Source organism: Ammospiza nelsoni, chromosome 3 (assembly GCF_027579445.1).
Source record: "Ammospiza nelsoni isolate bAmmNel1 chromosome 3, bAmmNel1.pri, whole genome shotgun sequence".
NCBI lineage: Eukaryota > Metazoa > Chordata > Aves > Passeriformes > Passerellidae > Ammospiza > Ammospiza nelsoni.
Window position 1 is genome coordinate 14267554 of NC_080635.1, and position 17816 is coordinate 14285369.

The 17816-nt window shown below is 51.4% G+C and overlaps 1 protein-coding gene across 2 annotated transcripts in view; it reads right to left on the reverse strand.

Annotated features, from left to right (window-relative positions):
- Positions 1–17816, reverse strand: part of SLC8A1 (solute carrier family 8 member A1) — a 124783-nt gene that overhangs the window by 89043 nt on the left and 17924 nt on the right. Inside the window, exons 1-2 of one of the 2 annotated variants that reach the window (XM_059468240.1) lie at positions 17204–17379; positions 5633–7471 (exon numbers count right to left, since the gene is read on the reverse strand). In XM_059468240.1, coding sequence (XP_059324223.1) covers positions 5633–7464 — 1832 coding nt within the window. In that variant the 5' untranslated portion in view covers positions 7465–7471; positions 17204–17379. Of the gene's footprint in view, positions 1–5632; positions 7472–17203; positions 17380–17816 lie in introns of those variants that run through there. The other variant, XM_059468239.1, reaches the window with a different exon arrangement.

The following is a 17816-nucleotide window of genomic DNA, read 5'->3' on the forward strand; positions in this document are numbered from 1 at the left end:
AAGGACAAAAACTGTGTCAGTTCCTCAGCTAACTCCTGTCCTCACCCTTCTCCCCCCGCCACTCACCCCCAGTGATGTGCTGGCACAACTTGCTTTGTCCAATAACACGACTTCACTGCCTAATCCCCTCCACAGGGGACATCATGCAATCAAGTTCCTGGATTTCCTGACTTATTTGGGCAAACAGCACAGGCTGCATCCCGTGCTCTGTACCCTCCCTGAGGGAGCCGGGGGCAGGACTTGTCCCACACCACCACGGTGAGTGCCACAGGAGCGCCCACAGTGCCTTCATCCTGGGGAGCAAATGAAGTCATGGGACACTTGGAGACACAGCTGTGAGTTTGCCCTTGAGGGGCTTGAGACCTGATCTGGCATTTGGGAATGAGTTTTTCAGCACCTGCCATGTCCTGGGCACAGCACAAAGGGGAAGGTCTGTGGACGTCCCGTGGCTTTATTCCCTTGCTGTCTCATAACAGAGATGTGGTTGACCATGCAGCTAAGGCAGGAGCACAGCACTTTAAGAGAGATGTCCATGCCTGGGAGATATTAAGGTCAATATTTTAAGTGTTCAGGAAAGACCAAACGTTCTTTGAATGAAGAGGAGAAAAAGAAAAGACAGCTGACCCTGTAAGAGCTGTATCTTCCCCTCTGAAGAGGCAACGACCAGCTTTTGGACTTCAGGAACCAAAGAAATTACACATTTCAGGCCCAGAGAGCTTCTCCTCCTCAAAAGGGAAACAGGCCCCATCCATGTCCCAGCATGGTGCAACAAACCTGCTCAGACCCCTGCTGTGGGCCTTGGCCAGGGCCAGCTCCCCAAGAGGGATCTGTACTGCATGGGCCAGGAAAACTGGGTGCTTCTGCCAAGGATCCAAGCTGGCCATATCTGTACTCCCTGCAAATCCCACTGGAGCAAGGATCCAAACCCCAGATCCACCTGGCCATACCTGTACTGCCTGCAAATCTCACTGGACCAAGGATCCAAGGCCTAGATCCAGCTGGCCATATCTATACCGCCTGCAAATCCCACTGAGCCAGGCAAGACTTCCAGTGGTGAGGGGAGAATACTCTGCAAAGCCCACGCTGGGCCCTGGAAGGAGGCCAAGCAAGAGTTTAATCTTTGTTTGGTCTCCTTTGATACCTCACAGTGTGCTGCCAGACATTAACCCTGTGCAGGCTGGGGCTGTGGAGTCAGGGGATGCACACTGGCCCAGAGGAACAGAGCGGGACCACAAAGAGGAAGAGAATGTGCTCAACAGTGAAACCTGAAAAAGAAAATGTTTCTTTGCTTCCCTTCCAGCCTGGTTTACAGATTCTCTCTGCCACATCAGAAGACATCCTGCTCTTCAACTGCATCCTATTGCAAGACTGCTCATGCTGGAAGCTTTACTTTTTTCCTCTGAAGCTGCAGGCTACAGATGAAAAACTGATATAGCAGGGTTCCAGGGCTGAGTCGGGATATTATTTTTGCTGTTTCTTTAGAAATACCTGACCCAACTTCTTTTTGGGGAAGAAAATAAAAGGGGCACTTAAAAAAGCAGTACCACTTGGTTCCCCTCCTGCCACCATCTCTATTTATTGACACTGACATTTTTAAAGGGCTCTTGGGAAGGAGCCTATGTGGTTTCCGAGGACACTTTCCCAAAAAAAAAATCAGAGAATGTAGCTGATGGTTTGTGTCTCTTTTAGTATTCAGCTCCTAAATTTATGCTTCCAGAGAAATGCCAAAACTGACTTGGACAAGTAAAATTCAGTGGGCAAAGAGTGTCATTTCCTAAATCTGCAGCAGGCATGTTTTATGAAAAAAACTATACTGCATATTATGAACAGCAAGACCATTTGACATAAGATTTTCCAAGCATTTACAGGTGTGACTGCATAGGTGAAATATGAGTTTAATTGGTTGTCCATATGTACCATCCTCCTTACTGATATTAATGCAGTAAAATCTTTTCTTTTGGGGTGTGTGTGCAGACATCTGGAGTGCAGATTGTAACAGATCTCTAGTCGCAATGTTATCCCTAGAAAAACTGTGTTTTTTGAACATGAAAGAGCACACTGTTTTCAAAGAGCTTTGCAGTCACATCTGGAAGAAGTGCTCCTCCTGATGATGAGACAGAAAGGAGAAGAGCTGATGGGATATCAGCTGAGGGAAAGCTTGCTTCCTCCTCTAATACGGGAAGCTGGACTTCTTTTGAATTATTTAGCATTCAGTCAGCAGATAAAAATACACTGCCTGGATGAACCAGTGACCTCTTCTATGATCACAATAGTTGTAGTAGCTGGGGGGGCAGGAAGGGCTACAAGTGCACATCTTCTCCATGTTCTCCTGCAGAAAGCTTCCATCATTGATGGAGATGCAAGACAAGGCTGGAACCACCTTGCTGAGGCTGGGCTCAGAGGGAAGGCTCTCTTACACTTTAAATCACAGCACCCACACTGATATCTCAGAGCCCCAGGTACCTGTGCAGTATCACTGAGAGTGACCTTGCTGACACCCCAGCCAGACACCTTTCCCCACGAAGCTTGGAGCAACGTGCCATGCAAACCCCATCTAAAAGCTGCTTATTTCACCTAACACGCATCCATTGAACACACAAGCTGTGCTCCAGGAATGAGGAGCAGAAAAGCACCACTCCAAGAGGCAGTGCTGGGTTAAATGTTCCACAGGAGGACCAACATCTTCTCCACTACACATCTTTTTTTGGTAGCATCAGAATGAGATGTTTGATTAAATGCACAGGAGCAGCAAAGCTTCAGCAGTTAAACTATTTTGTGTATTCTGGGAAGGGGGGACATCAACAGATTGCAAAATGGGAAAGTCTCTCTGGACACTGCAAACAAACATGTTACGTAATTAGGCCTTTTGGGAACCAGAGGAAGGTCTCCAGAAGATCAGGGCCCTCCCAGCGCTTTCTAATTTTACTTGGGCTTACCAGCAAGCCAGCCCTCTAATAATAGAGGCTTGTGCATGCTTTTCTTTCATCTTCACGTCTCCCTGTACTGCCCTACCTTTGTTATTACTGCCCCAGAAAAACACATCTTACTCACTTTTATCAAGCTGATTCATTCAGACTTGAATGGCAGAACTGATGAGGCACTAAAGACCTTTAGAAAGGGCAGCAAAGACATCTCTTGGCCATCCAAGCATGAGAAAACCCAGAATTTTAGAACTTTATTGAATCCAGTGTGCTAGGGAATTGCACCATTCCACATAACCATGGCTTAACTGAAGTACAGCACTATCAAGCAATGACAGAGCAAAAAGTCTTCAGCTCCATAATCCACATATTGTGCTAGTATATATTTATTGGAGCAAATTCTTCCAAGGGAGCATGCCTGTAAGCAGCATCTCAGCATGAGGAGCCCTCTGCATCTGTGTTGTCCTAAACTCGTGTCCAGGCAAAGCATGAACCTGGCAGGAAACCTGCCAGTCAGACTGTACCACCCAGCACCTGAGCATGGACTGTGGCAGCTGAGCTTTAGATTAATAGCTGAGCTTTACATTAATACTTCCTTTCTGCCCATGGATAGATCGGAATGTGTACCATTGGTTTCATTCTGTCAATGTCCTCTCCCACCTGAATGGAGAGAGCCTCTTAGTGAACATCTGTCCCTGCAGTCGCCACCTCCTTACACTTCTGAGGTACCATCACTCACTGTGATTCCTGGGAGGGACACTTTAAAGACAATAGAGATACAATGGCAGGCTTGGGTTTCTGAGAAAGCTGCTTTCCCCTGATTCTTGCTGGCTGTGCACATTCTGGCAGCTGGTAAGAAGAGGAAGGAGGAGGCTTGCAGCCCTGGTGAGGCCACACCAGCACAGATCCCACAGGATGTGGTCAGCTGGCTTCCAGCACACCCCTTGGTTTCTGGGCTGCTGGCAAAAGTCAGCAGCGAGCAGCTCAGAGGAGGGAAGGCCACACCAGGCACAGCAGTGCTGGGGAGAACACCTCACCTCATCACAGCCCAGCACCAAGAGGCAGCACAGACACAGGTCTTGGATAAAAGCACAGAGATCGGGGCCACAGTGGTGGATCCAAGGCAAGGTGCAGCCCAAGCCCCTCTGAGCGCTGCTACAGAGCCTGTGGCTGTGTGTCTGGCCTGCCATGTAAACATGTCACATCCCATGGGAGCTGGGAACAAATGGCAAAGGCTAACTGCCACTAGCCCAGTTTTGGTAGTGCTGAGTGACCTGGATAAAAAGCAAAGAGCCTTTGGGAGATCCTTATAGCCTAGTTCATTGCATCTCTGCAGACAACTCCCTGCTTCTCCCAAAATGATAAAAAAAAAATTTCAAATTACTGCATTCCTCTCTACTGCATTTACCATTCAGGAGTCAGGAGCCTTGTGCTCTTGACTCTTGTGTGAGCAACACATTTGTTGTAGCCTCCAGAGCTACAACATCGTAGAGATGTGAACTTTTTGCTCAGTTTTTCCTGGGAAGTCAAAATCCCAAATTGGATAAATCCTGCCTGAGAACTACAAATCACCATTTTTCCCCCCTGCCATCTACTTCAACAAGTTTTATGAAGAAGCTTCATTCTCCCTATGCAGACACAGCAGATACAGGTGACAGACAGAACACAAGGACCACTCTGGGCACTCACCATGGTTTGTTTCAGCTCCTGGGAGACTAGCAGCACAATAAATAACACCCAAGCCAAAATTTCGCTCTCCCTTTACACAGCAGTGCCCTTTACCAGTTACTTCTTTCAGTTCTAGGCAGTGTTTTTGTGCTACAGACCTTGGTCCCTGTTCGCTGCAGACACAGAATTCACTGTAGGAAGACCCTCAGGCTGGAAAAACAAAGCTCCCAACTCCTCCCAGAGCACCAGCTGGGCAAGGAAATGTCTTCATGACATACCCAAGGATAGGTGTTTTCTACCATGATTTACTGAGCAAATTATGTTCTCCACATAATGTAATAAGGCTATAGCACTAATAATTTCCCCACCATCCAAATAGCACCACTCAGGAGTAGCCTCCAACAGCTTTCAGCCTCCTTTTTTTACTCATAAGGAGCCGAATGTGGCTGCGGTTCCATCCTAACCATGAGGCTTCCCTGCATGACAGCACTTCTTCAAGATGTGTATTGGACAGTGACCCAGGCCTGCACCCTTTAGAACAGGAAGAGGTGAAGCAACCTTCACCAAAGCCCTGAGCAGAGCATCAGTAGGACAGCTGTGACCCAGTACTGGAGGATCTGAGCCTCAGCAGGAAACAGGAAGCAGGTACCGCAATTCACATACTCAGTTCAGGCCCTCTGCAGTTCAGGCCCTCGTGACAGGGTGGTCACAGCCACCTCAGGTTTGTTCTCTGCTCTACTGCAGAGCAGTAGAAGCTGCAGCAGAGGCTGTAGAGATCTGCTCAGTGCATGGGTATGGCTCCCAGATCAACTCCATCTCCCTGCTGCTGGAAGGCTGGAGTGCCCCTGACCAGGCATCACTCTCCAGTCTGCTGGCAAGGCAGGGACACAGCAGTGTTTCAGGCTCCCCACAGCACCTGAGGCCACTCATGGCTTATTGCAATGCACTGGCACCCAAACACCTCCAGTGCAGCTCTGGGAGCTAAGTGTATTTCATTTCAGGAGAAACAGAAACTGTAAGAAACAAATAAAACCTTGACTTACACTATCTCATCATTCTGGAACTCCAGCTCCCCGCAGGTGTCTTCAAAGTCCTCCCCTCCACCTTTGGCCGTGCCTTCAATGGTTTTGTAGGGCACAATAACATTTCCTCGTGCTCCAGAGGTTCGCAACACTTTCACTTCCATGGTTCCTACGCTTTCACTAATGTGTGTTACTGGCTCCTCGAAGGTGAAGATGCCAGCGTGGTCATCGTCAAAAATGGTGACGGTGGCAGTAGATGGTGATCCCAAGCAGGCGAGTGTTGAGACACGGCTGGCCTCAGGAACGCCCTCATCTGAGGCCTCGGTGCTCACACGGACGTTGCTGAGATGGACCAGGAAGTTCTCATCCTCCTCAAATATGTCGTCATCGATGATGCCAACGCGGATTTCCTTCTGGGTCTCTCCGGGCTTGAAGACCACCGTCCCCTCAGTGAACTCGTAGTCAGAGCCGGCGTTGGCTGTGCCGTCCTCTGTCCGGAAGTCGACGTACACTGTGTTGGTCAGGTCTCCTCCCCGGCGGACGATGGTCAGGGCCACAGTGCCGCAGTTCTCCAGGCACTGGTAGGTGCCCTGCTCGAAGTAGAGCTTGCTGATGGGATCGTTTTCGGTCACCTCGCTGTTGACCTCGTGCATGCTGACGGCCTTGCGGGCCTGGTCCGCGGCGTGTCTCTTCAGGATGTTGCCGGCGCCGGTCATGAGCCGGGTGGCCTGGATGCGGTAGAAGGCCCTGCTCTTCTGCTGCTGGCTCAGGACCTGGTAGTTAGCCAGCTCTATGAGCTGCTCAATTTCCTTGTCTGGGTGCTTTTGTTTCAGCTCCTTCAGGATCCGAGCCATTTCCCTCCTGGCTTCCTCGTCATCCTGGTCTTTCTCGTCCACCTCCAACACTAGTGTCCCATCCAAAAAGTTCTCCACGTGAGAATTAGCAACCTTTCCATCCATCTCAATGTCGGCCTTGGAGGAGGGCCGGTCACCCTCGTGCTCAATGATCATGCCTCTCTGCTTGCCGGCTCGGTATTTCTTGTAGACGTACTTGTAAAATAAAAGCCTCCTGTCAGCTATCCAGGCAAACACCACACAGATGGGGAAGAAGAAGAAGGTGAGCAAGCCTTCCCAAACCTCCACAATCCCAGGAGAAGACACAGATAAAATAATGTAAAGCCAAGTGTAGGCAAAGATGCTCCAGGCCGCTGTAACAAAAAACACTCGCAAGTGCTTGATCTTCCTTATCTCTCCATCTGGCACCACGTACACACAGATTGCAATGATGACAAACATGTTGAAGGCAGCACTCCCCACGATCGTGCTCGGCCCCAGGTCCCCCGCCGTGAAGCCATGGCCGCACACCTCGATGACAGACAGGAGGATCTCCGGAGCAGACGAGCCCAAGGCCATGAGTGTGAGGTTGGAAACAGTCTCATTCCAGATCCTCACAGTAGTTTTGCTGGTCTCACCGTTGGGCTTCTTGATGGTTATTTCCCGCTCTTGGGACGTAATGACTTCGATGGAGGACATGAAGCGGTCGGCTATGATGGACACTCCCAGGAACATGTACACCATGGCTACAAAGTACACCGTCGCCCGAGCGATTTTGTCCCCAAACGAGGGGTCCTGGGGTTCCCATATTGGTAAAATCACTCCCTTCTTGCAGATGTAGGAGCCAGCGCACTCCTCGGTGTCGTTGGCGGGCAGTTCACTGGGGCTCTCGGCACGCGAGGCCCCTGCATGGAGGAGCAGCACCAGGACAAGGCTCAGCAGAGGGAAGCTCCTCCCTGGGGAGGCGTGTGTCGAAGTTACTCGCGACATGGCCGCTTCCACCAGACGGGTCCCGAACATCCTCAACCTGAAGAGGCAAAAACCAAAGATTAAGTGAGGCCAACCAGAGATAAGAGATTTTCCTCTCCGAAGATATGATCAGGTTATCCTGTTACTCAAGAAGATGCAGCTGATGAGCCCATTTTGCTATGATTAGTGATGTTTTCCCTGTAGAAATCCTCTAGTTCAGTCATCTGAACCAGGATGGATTCAGATGGTACCAGGCAGCTAGCACCTACCCCCTTTAGCTATCATGGTGTTTCTTTCTCTTTGTTGAAAACCTATTTGTTCAATTGCATTTTCTTGTTCCTCTAATCTAATTAAAGCCCATCGTTCTGCTTCACAGCTGGCAGAAGTGTTTCCCATTTCAAAATTACAGTGCAATCACTCACTTCACTGGAATTCGGGGTAAGAGCAGGAGAGGACAGGAAAATCTACTATCCCCTCATCATGCCTAAAAAATACTTTTGTACTTTTTTAGTCACTGTAAGCTATGTATTTCACAGTCTTTTGTTGCTCACAGTCCTCCCAAGCATCTACTCCACATTGGAAATCTGCACAAAGTGAGCTTGAGCCCTGGCAAAGCCTTACTCTTAGCAGTAACTTGGTCATAAGGTGCACCAGAAGGGCAGCCTGTAATTAATGATTTTGGAGCCATTCCTTCCACAGTGCATCACTTTGCACCTTCCCAAAACTGGAAAGAGCCGCATATGCATTGAAGCCTGGCTCTCTTGGCATGCTTCTAGAGGAAACATGTCCCTACGCTCTTTTCCCACTAGGTCAGCTTTGACGGCTTCCCCTTCAAGGGCCTTTCTCACTCCATTTACAACATCACTCATCAGGCATGACAGCCGTTCTTGCCCTTGTCCTGCCTCAGGATTTTCCAGCAATGTAGAGGAGCTGTTAAAGAGGTTTGCAGTTAGTTAACAGTGCATAAACCGACAGAACAGATGCCTTTAAGTACAAAGAGATGCTCAGTGAAAAAAAAAAAAAAAGCCTGGGCATGCTCAGTGTTACATTCTCAAATTTACTAGCCAATAAAGCTAGATCCCTAGTTATTAAAGCTGTATTTTCTCCTCAAGGAGAGCCTTTGCTATACCACGCTTCTCCAATCCAAGTTAATTTAATCAGATGGTACTTAAAAATGTTTCTATGAAGAGAGGAAAATGAGCACATCAATACCTCGACTTCACTGGGAAATACAAAAAGCTGAGCTGATTTTCCTCAAAAAAACCCCATACCCCTGAAAGCAAAAAACCAACAGAGCTCAGCCATGAAATGTTTTAACTCCTCGTTAAACAGGGCAGGGGCATATCATGGAGGGAAAGAGCTGTGTGCAAGGGAACAAGGCTGGAGGAATCATGGGGTACCATCCCATACCATGTTATGGGATCTGCTCCACAAAGAGACACTGTAATGGTGGATCAAAGCTCTCTCCTCCATTTGCTTTTATTTATGGATGCTGTTGCACTGCTATTGGTCTGGGAGGCTAATACTGAGAATTTATCAAGACAGTTTCATATAAACGGCATTTTCTCACCAGGAACTCTTGGTCTGCCTCCAACCCCCTCCTCCCTGGTATTGCAATTAAGAAAATAAAAAGATACATAGTGGAGGAAGTGAGCAAATCAGAGAGCTGGGTGATAAGAACAGATGAATTGAACAAGAAAAAGCAAGTCTCCTGTAGGAAGCCAGATTTAAAATAAAGTTGTTTGCATTAGGAATCCTGCTAATGCTACAAAAAAGCTCTTACTACCAGACTCATTGCCCCCTGATTGTAGTGCCTGGGCACCCTCTGCTTCCCCAAATGTGAGCTCTAGCCACTGCTTACAAGCCCAAAGTGAAAAAAATGCAAGCATGATGTTTGCAAAGAGGAGCACCTTGTTGCACACCCTTCAGTGGATGGCTAAGCTGAAACAGATGTGCATTCATGGTCATTGAAATTTAGCTGAAGCATGAATTAGTCACCCAACATCTGTACTGCCGTGTTTCACACTGCTCCAAACCAAGTGACGGAGACATTTGATAAAGGGGCTGTCAGAACACAGGCTGACTTGGTACCTACTCTGTTAACCCCAGACAGCTCCTAAGTGTAGTTTTGTTTCCTTTTTTAATATATAGGCTTAAAAAAATTCATAGCGGGCATAAAATATTACTCAGTTTCATGGTTCTTCACCCTCTCCTTCTAAAGGGTAGTAGTTTCTTCAGAAAACTCAAGAACATCCACCTGTCCTTGTTCAGTTAATTTTTCTCCCTGTGGCAAGTCATATCCCTGCACATGTACAATTATTCAGAGCAATCAGGCATTGTGAAATCCCCTTGGCAAGAAGAGAAAACAGATGGTTCTAGAAAAAATATTATGCTTTGGGTCACTGATTTAGGTCATGAAGAATAGGAGAGTCCCATCACACTTTGGACCAACTCTCCAGCCTTAAAAGGATTTGGGTACTGGAAGTCTCATTCAGAAAAAAAAAAAAAAAAGACACCCACGAAATCAAATTAATAAGTAATTTGAACTTTATTTACCATGTGTTTCCCCTTTCAAACATTCTAATGTAAGTTGGGTTTTGTTTTGGTTTGTTGATTTTGTTTGTTTGTTTGTTTGTTTGTCTGAAATCAAGTCCCATACTACTTTAACCAGGAGGCAAAAAGGCCTAGAGGCTTGCATCTGAGCAATCCGTATTTCTGGCATTCCCAACCAGCACTCCATGTACAAATAACATTTTTTCCTCAGATGTCAGGAGGTAAGAAATGTGGAGCTTTTCTGGAGAGGGATAAGAAATGGCTGGAGCTTTGGAAGAGACATCCACCAGGCATGCCAATGTGCATCCTTTGGGCAGCAGCAGCATCCCCCAACTCTGCTGGACTTCCTCCAGCATTTTGTGGTGTAGTCACCAAGCAAGGCTCACACATCATGACCAGCTTTCCTATTTAAACCAATTCACAGCAAGGCTCAGGAATTATGAAGGGCTAGGAAATGTTTGGCTACAACATGCTAGTTACACACATGCAGCCAGACCTGACACTCAAAATATCCCTGAGAAGCACCTGCTATTAAATCATCAGCATTTCTTTATTTGTACAATCCAAAATAAACAGCTTGGTCCCCAGAGACCCTCTTGCTCTGCATTTGCCTACAGTCTCAGCTCACAGTCAGCACACTGTGGCATAGTGTAGGAATATTCCCAGAAAAATAATTTCCAACATGCTGCAAGGGGAAGCAAGGCTACCTGAAGAGCAGCCCTCCCTGCAAACCCAACTTTGTTAGCTTTTCATTAAGGTCTCAGTTGCATTTCCCATCCTGGCCATCAGCAATAACAGCGTGTGCAGCAGCTGATGCACAGTGCCAGGCTGGCAGCCCTGGCAAACCCTGCCTGCCCCGGTGCTCATGGCCTTGGTGGCACTGCCACGGTGCTTGTGGCCTTGGTGGCACTGCCGCGGTGCTCCTGGCCTTGGTGGCACTGCCCCAGAGCCTCTGGGGACAGAGGGATCAGGGCAGCACAGGGCAGGGGCTCAGGCTGCCCTCAGGCTGGGTGCTGGCCATACACACGTGGTGAAAAATGCCAGCCCTGCCCTGCCCACAAGCACCACCTGATGCCCAGGGACAGCACCCTGAGCCCTTCTTACCACTGCAGCAGGGGAACTGTCCTGGTGCTGCTGGAGAGCTCTCAGGGACACCTAAAACCAACCAGGAGAGCCAGAGCCCAGCCTGGGTTCTCCTGAGCCCCTTTCCCTCTCCAGACCAGCTCCACAGGGGTGCCAGCAGGTGTTTCTGCACTGCCAGGGAGGAAAGCCTGGGAGAGGCTCCAGAACAAGCTCAGCTTAGATGGAGCTCTGGCCAAGGGCTGTCAGTCCAGCCTTTCTCCCACCTCTTGGTGCTGCCAAACACCAGGAGGGCAGCTGCTGCCCACAGCAGGGCTGGGAGGGTTGTAGAGATACTTGCCTTCCTGCTGGACATGGGAGCTCTAGGTTTTACAAATTGGTAGGAGAGAGCTCCTGCTGACAGCTCATGCTCCTGCCCCCCAGCTGAGGAGCTGCCAGATGGGGAGGAAACAGCCTTTTAGACTCTGCTCTGATCTTTCCCTGGCAGCATCGATCCTTCAGGCTGACTGGCTGCCGCATGCAAAGCCAGCCTGAAAGCTGCTCTGCATTTCAACAAAGCACAGCTTTTTCTTTGCAGCAGCGTCCCAAAAGTCCCATCTCCATTGAGGCACTTCAGCTTTGAAATACCCACTGTAAGACCCTCCCTGATATTTTCCTAAAGCTTTGAATCACACAGGAGTCTACGACCACTTGCAACACACTAGAAGCACCATTATTTTTAAGAGCACTAAAAAACCACTGCTGGTCCAGACACTTTAATTACAGAAGGACTGGGCAAGGAAGGAAATGGCTTGGGCTCAGGAGGAATGAGTGGCTACACAAAGAAAGAGGCTTTCCACATGGAAATTTTCTCCCAGCATCCCACAGGAAACGCGCACAGAGCAGCTGGCACACAGTAGTGTTCACACCATTACAGCCCCCAACGGTGCCCACCCCACTGCGACACCATCATCTTCATCACGAGCATCATTCCTGACAATTCACTGCCAACTGGGATGGGAGGTGGGTGTCCCCACAGCTGTGTCACCAGCGTGCAGGAGGCTGGAGCAGCACCCTCTCCCCACAGGGTGCCTGGTTGCTTGCTGGGACCAGTAAAAGTTTGCTCTTCATGTGAGAGTGGCTGCTTTGTGAGAGCACAGCCAGGAGCGTGTTGCAACACCACGGGGATTCCCAAAGAGTCTTTTCCCATCCTACAGTCAGAGCTAGACAATAGCTTTTCCTAGCAAGAGTGTGATAGGGAAAGGCAGGGAAGGCAGCTCAAGCCACCCTTTTCTGGTGTCACAGGCTGGAGAACGACAGTGTGCCTTCAACCAGAGGGGCCAAAAACTGAGGAGGAAGCAGCTAGTGGTCACTGCAAGGAACAGCCAGCCTGCACAATAGAGAAACAGAGGCTCAAAGCAGCTCAGCTGCTCCCTACCCTGTCCCAGGGGAAAAGACAGCAAGCCCCAAAAAGACAGATTCTCTGTCAAACCTGAAGTCCCCAGGTTACAGCACCTCTCCCCCAGTTTCTCTTGCAGGAGAAGGAGAACCTACTGCAGTCTTCCTGGGAAGAAGCACTGCATGCCTTGCCTCCATGCAGGGCACTTACAGCCATGGCCCCATCTCTGGGGGAATAGGGAACTTCTCCTCTGCTGCTGGCCCTGCCTGGCTGTGCCCAAGCCTGTACACCTGTGCAGCCTCTCTGGAATCAGCAGCCTGCTCTCCAGCAGACAGCTTGGGCAGAGCCTGCTCTGGGATAAGATATGGCTGTAGGGAAAAACCAAACCCAAACAAGCCATCTGGTCTGTGACCATCACAGATCCAGATTCCTGCAGCCAAGGGACACAAAAGGGATGCCAAGAGCCCTGCAAGGAGGTACAGGGTGCTTGGAGATCTGTCTAGGCAGACACAGGCTCTGCTGGCTTCGCTTCTGATCTCGGTGCTGACCCCGTGGCGCAGCTTTGGTAAAACTGAGCTGCTGACAGCTGTGAGATTCACCCATCAGGGCAGGAAAAGGACCCTTCTGCTGCACTGGCACATCCAAACCGTGCAGGAGAGCTGCTGAGTCCAAAGGCTGTGCTGCCACTCGGGGCTGCATAGCGTGACAGCGCTTTAAACACTGCTTGGAAAACCCTTGGCTCGCTTCCCTGCTCTGGCTCTGCCTGGCTCCTGCTCCCTTTCACCCAGCTCTGCCACTCCAAAACAGGCACAGCCTGTTGGCATCCCCTACCCATGACCCTGGAGATCTCCACATCAGGAAAATGATTTCCAGGCCATCAGCATCCTGATTGCATCAGTACAAAAAAACATCAAAACCTTTCCAAATATAGTCAGAGGCACAAGCCCTCCATGAAGCCGATCAAGTAAAACACACATCAGGCCATCCTGGTTTCTGTAAAGGACATTAAAAAGTAAGAATAATTATCAGTCTGCAACTGATTTTTCCAAGTATCCTATCTCTTCAATGAAACATCCAATCTCCTTCCACAATTTCCCCAGCAACTCTCCAAAATAAATGGACAAATAGAGAAAATAAAACATCCCTGATAGAAAATTTCAACCTCATTGGATGAATTTGGGGGCAGCTTGCAGAAAATGAGCTTGGAACCGTTTGTCAGGGAGATTGCAGTCTTGCTTTTCACACATGGAGACCAAGTGTCAAGTTGTCCCTTTCTCCCACGACTCAAGATCTCAGCAAGGAATATGCCAGGAAATAAGAAGCAAGGGGGAAATGCTCATTTCTCTGGGACTAGGTTTTTGTTGTTTGTTTGTTTGTCTTCTCAAGCAACTGTCTTCCTACTTGCTGCTGTCTTCAGACCATTTCTTTACCCTTACCACCTGCCTTTGGTCTCTTCTTTATCAAGCAGCATCAGGCTCTTCCCTGTGATTCCTCTTGGGTTGCTGATGCCTTCCTCTGTGCCTGTGCATTTCCCTTGCTGATTTCAGCACAGTCTGCCCGTTCTCCAGGAGCTGGCCCCAAGGCTGCCTGGCTGGAAGACTCCCTGTGTGATCTCAGGGCAGCCCAGCATCTCCCTGAGCTCCATGGCTCTGTGTAACACGGGCAGGGCATCTCCCGTGAGTGCTGGGAGAGTAAAACACTGCAAACGAGCCTGAGTCTCTAGGCAGCCTGGGGAGGAAGTATCTGCCCAGAGGTGCCCCAAAGAGGCCAGAAGGGAGGAATTAACAGGCCTATTGCTTTTCCCTATGCCTGTGTCCTCTCTTCCCTCTGGGACTGTTTTTGCACTGGGTTTGTAGCTGTGTCTGGGTCTTCTGTGCAGCAGGATGCTCCCCTGGGCAGGAACAGAAAGCTTCCAGGGAGAGGAGATAAATCCCCATCCCCAGCTCCCTGTGAACCTCCAGGGATGAAGAGATGGAGATGTCCATGGGGATGGCTGTGGGGGAAGACCTATGGAGATGCAGGTTGTTGACCTGAGCAATTCAGGCACGGTGCCAGGCGGGAGCTGGGCAGGCAGGGCTGGGCTGGGGCTCACCCTGGCACGCTCCATCCATCTGTGTGGCTGCTCCTGCCTGGGGAAGGGTGGGAGCACCTCCCTGCAGAGGCACAGCTCTGGCACGGCTGACTCTAGAGGGAGCTGGATGCTAGTGCCGAGCAGAGGGACAGCTTTCAGACCCCCAGACCTCAGGCAGGGGATTCTCAGCCCAGGTGTGTGCCAGCCCTGCTTTACCTACCTCACACACGAGGTTAGCCACTCCTTCCTTTTCCTCAGACTTCCCCGCCTTCGCTGTCTCCTCAGGAGCTCTTTGCAGCACCAAATCTCACTTCTATTTGTAGCCAGGTTTCCTTAGGAAGCCAGGCACATGAAATCACAGTTTCCATGTCTGTCTGTCTGTTCACATGGCTCCCCCCTCTTTCCAATTTCAGTTGAAATCACCAGAGGGATAGAGATAACAGCAAAAGCCAAGTTCCTCCAAGGTTCCTGAAAGCAGCTGGAGAGATCCCACTCACACCCTTGGCAAGGGAAAGCCCAGCCAGGAGCTCAGCCCACGGTGGATGCCAGAGCACAGCAGCCTGCAGCAGCCCCACGTACAGCCAGGATTTGCACAGCTGTGTGCGCTGATGGCCAGGAGCTGGGAGCAGATCCTAGCACTCTGAGCTTGGACAGATCTCCAGGTTGTTCCTCGTGCCAGTCACAAGGAGAGCCACTGTCACTTGTGCTGTCTGTGACCAACCTGTTGGTTGATTGCCCAGCGATGCTTCTATCTTGCAGGGCACTGGGCTTTTTTACAGGATCTTTCATTAGGTTGCTGGAGAACAGGGGCTTCTTTTTCCCCAGTGAGCAATCAGGACTGTGTCCCCTCAAAGCCACAGCAAAAACCCAAATTCTGTCCCAGATGTAACACCTGAAAATCACAACCCTGAGTGCCCTGAGTGTATCAGGACACGACAAAAGGCAGAGAAGTGGCTCTGCCTACACAGCATGATTTAAGGTGCTGTAGACACTCCCAAGAGCGAGGACAAAATCCAAAGTTGTGCCATGTCATGTGCAGTAGTGCCAGGTGAGAAGATCAGGCGCAGCCTGGGCAGGTACAGGACAGTGAACATTTAAGTTTCAGGAGCTATTCACAGCCAGTGGATTGCAAAAACCTTACAGAAAGTGAGGGAAGGAGAAGTAAGCGAAGTTTCATCAGGTTAGAACTGTGCTGCTGCTGACACTCAGGGGTGCTGGACACAGAGACACAGAGATTGTGTCCAATGTCCTCAGGCATCTGGAATGCAAAGCCTGGTAGAGAGGAAGCTTTGACCCATGTGGCTCCTCAGCACTGACTTAGGAATTGTCCATGTCAGCTGGTGAGGTGAGCTGGTGGGAGTGTGAGAGGAGCCAGACAGCTTTCCTGGGAGCTGGTGGTGGGGCTCATGGCTTGGCTGGCAGGTGATGCTCCTACAAATGTCACATTATTTCCCTGTTTGGCCTTAATGTCTGCGCTGGACAAAGGGCAAAGCTGCTATTGCAGAACTGATCAGAAGGAAAAGGGGAGAAAGGAACAGCTGATAGACACTCCATAAGAACCACAAATGCCTTTCTTTGATGATAGCCACGTCCCCAACCAAAGCCATATGTCACAGCTCATTTTTTCCTGGATGCCACCATCACATCAATACGCAAGTGTCCCAGCTTCCCTTTTCTAAACAAAAGCACACCCCTTCCCTTTGCGATGGCGACAAACAGCACGTGAATTCCCAGGCAGGTGCCAGGGGAGCACACAGAGAACCCCAGCCCCTCTCAGCCTTCATTTCAATTGCCTGACTTGCGGATTTGCAACATCTGGGACTGGAGGAATGAACAGGTTCCCGCAAAGCGCAGGCGAAAAGGAGCCCTGAGAGCACACGCTCGCACCCTCACACCCGTGACCTTGTGATTTTACTACAGCTTTCATTTTCAGACTCCAGTCCTCCCTAGTGCTTGCTGCATTTCTGCAACATTTTGGCAGTTTGCTCTCGCCTTGGAGACAGAGCAGAGTGTGGAGTTGTTTTGCACGGCTCGGCGGGGAGGGAAGCAACAAGGCTGTGAATAAAGAATTAAACTCAAGATGACGGAGGAGCCCCAGCCATGCTTCCACCTAGACAAAGCCTACGTGATGAGCGCTGCTTAATGCCAGCCCTTAACACCGCACGCTGCTCGAGAGGAAAAGGGGAATTTCGGCGTGGCTGCAGGTGCCGCCGAGCACTCCCCTCGGGCAGCGTTTCGAGGCAGGCAGAGCAGTGCCCGGCGGCACGCACAGCCCCGCCAGGCGGAGGCACCGCGCCCCGCCGCGCACGGGGATGCGCCCCGAGCCCCCCGGGAACGGGATCAGCTCAGCCCTGCCCGACCCCACCTGCCCGGCGATGCCCGGCGATGCCCGGCTCCCGGGCCAAAGGAGAACCGACCCCCGCCGCAGCCGAGCCTCCCGTCGCGACATGTCGCGACTGGCCGCCGGGGGAGGGCGGCGAGCCCCTCCGCCCGCCCGGAGGTGCCGCGGCGGGGTTTCAGGGAGCGTTCCCGGTGTGTGTGTGCCGAGTGCGAGCATCCCACCCCCGCCTCCCCATCGCTCCCGCACGGCCCCGGTGCCCCGTGCCGCCCCCCGGCAGCCCCCGCCGGCGCTGGGATCGCGCCTGGGCAGCAGCGTGCGGCTGGGCAGGGTCGGGGCGGGTGCCGGCCGCTCTCTCGCTCGGTCCTACCTGGCGGGCAGCGGAGCGGGCGGCGGCTCAGCAGCGCCGGGGCATCGCGGCGGGGCGGGCGGCGGAGCCCCCGTGCGCGGCTGCGGCGGCGGGCGGGAGGCAGAGAGAGAGAGAGGGAGGGAGGGAGGGAGGGAGAAGGGAGGGAGAAGGGAGGGAGAAGGGAGGGAGGAAGGAAGGGAGGGATGGAGGGATGGATGGAGGGAGCGCGCGCGCACACACACGGCCGGGCGCGCCCGGGGATGCGCTCAGCCGGCCCGCCCCGCAGGCAGCCTCCCCTCCCTCCGCATCCCTCGGCCCCGGCCCTGCCGCTCCCGGGCAGCAGCTCCAGCGCTCCTCCTCGTCCTCCCGCTGCTGGAAGTATTTCCCGAATTCCTCCTCGGATCGAGGGACTTTGAAAGGCAGGGCTGGTTGCGGACCCACCCCCAGCAGCCCTGCCCTCCCTGCTGGGGGCAGTCCCCAGCCCAGCCCTGCCTGCCCCTAGCCCTACCCGTGCTGCCCGGGACAGTCCCCATCCATGCCCTGCCTGCCTCCAGCATAGCCCACCCCACCCTGGTCGGTCATCTCCTGCCCGCATCCCCCGGCCGACCTGCAGCCTGCCAGGGCCATCCTGAAC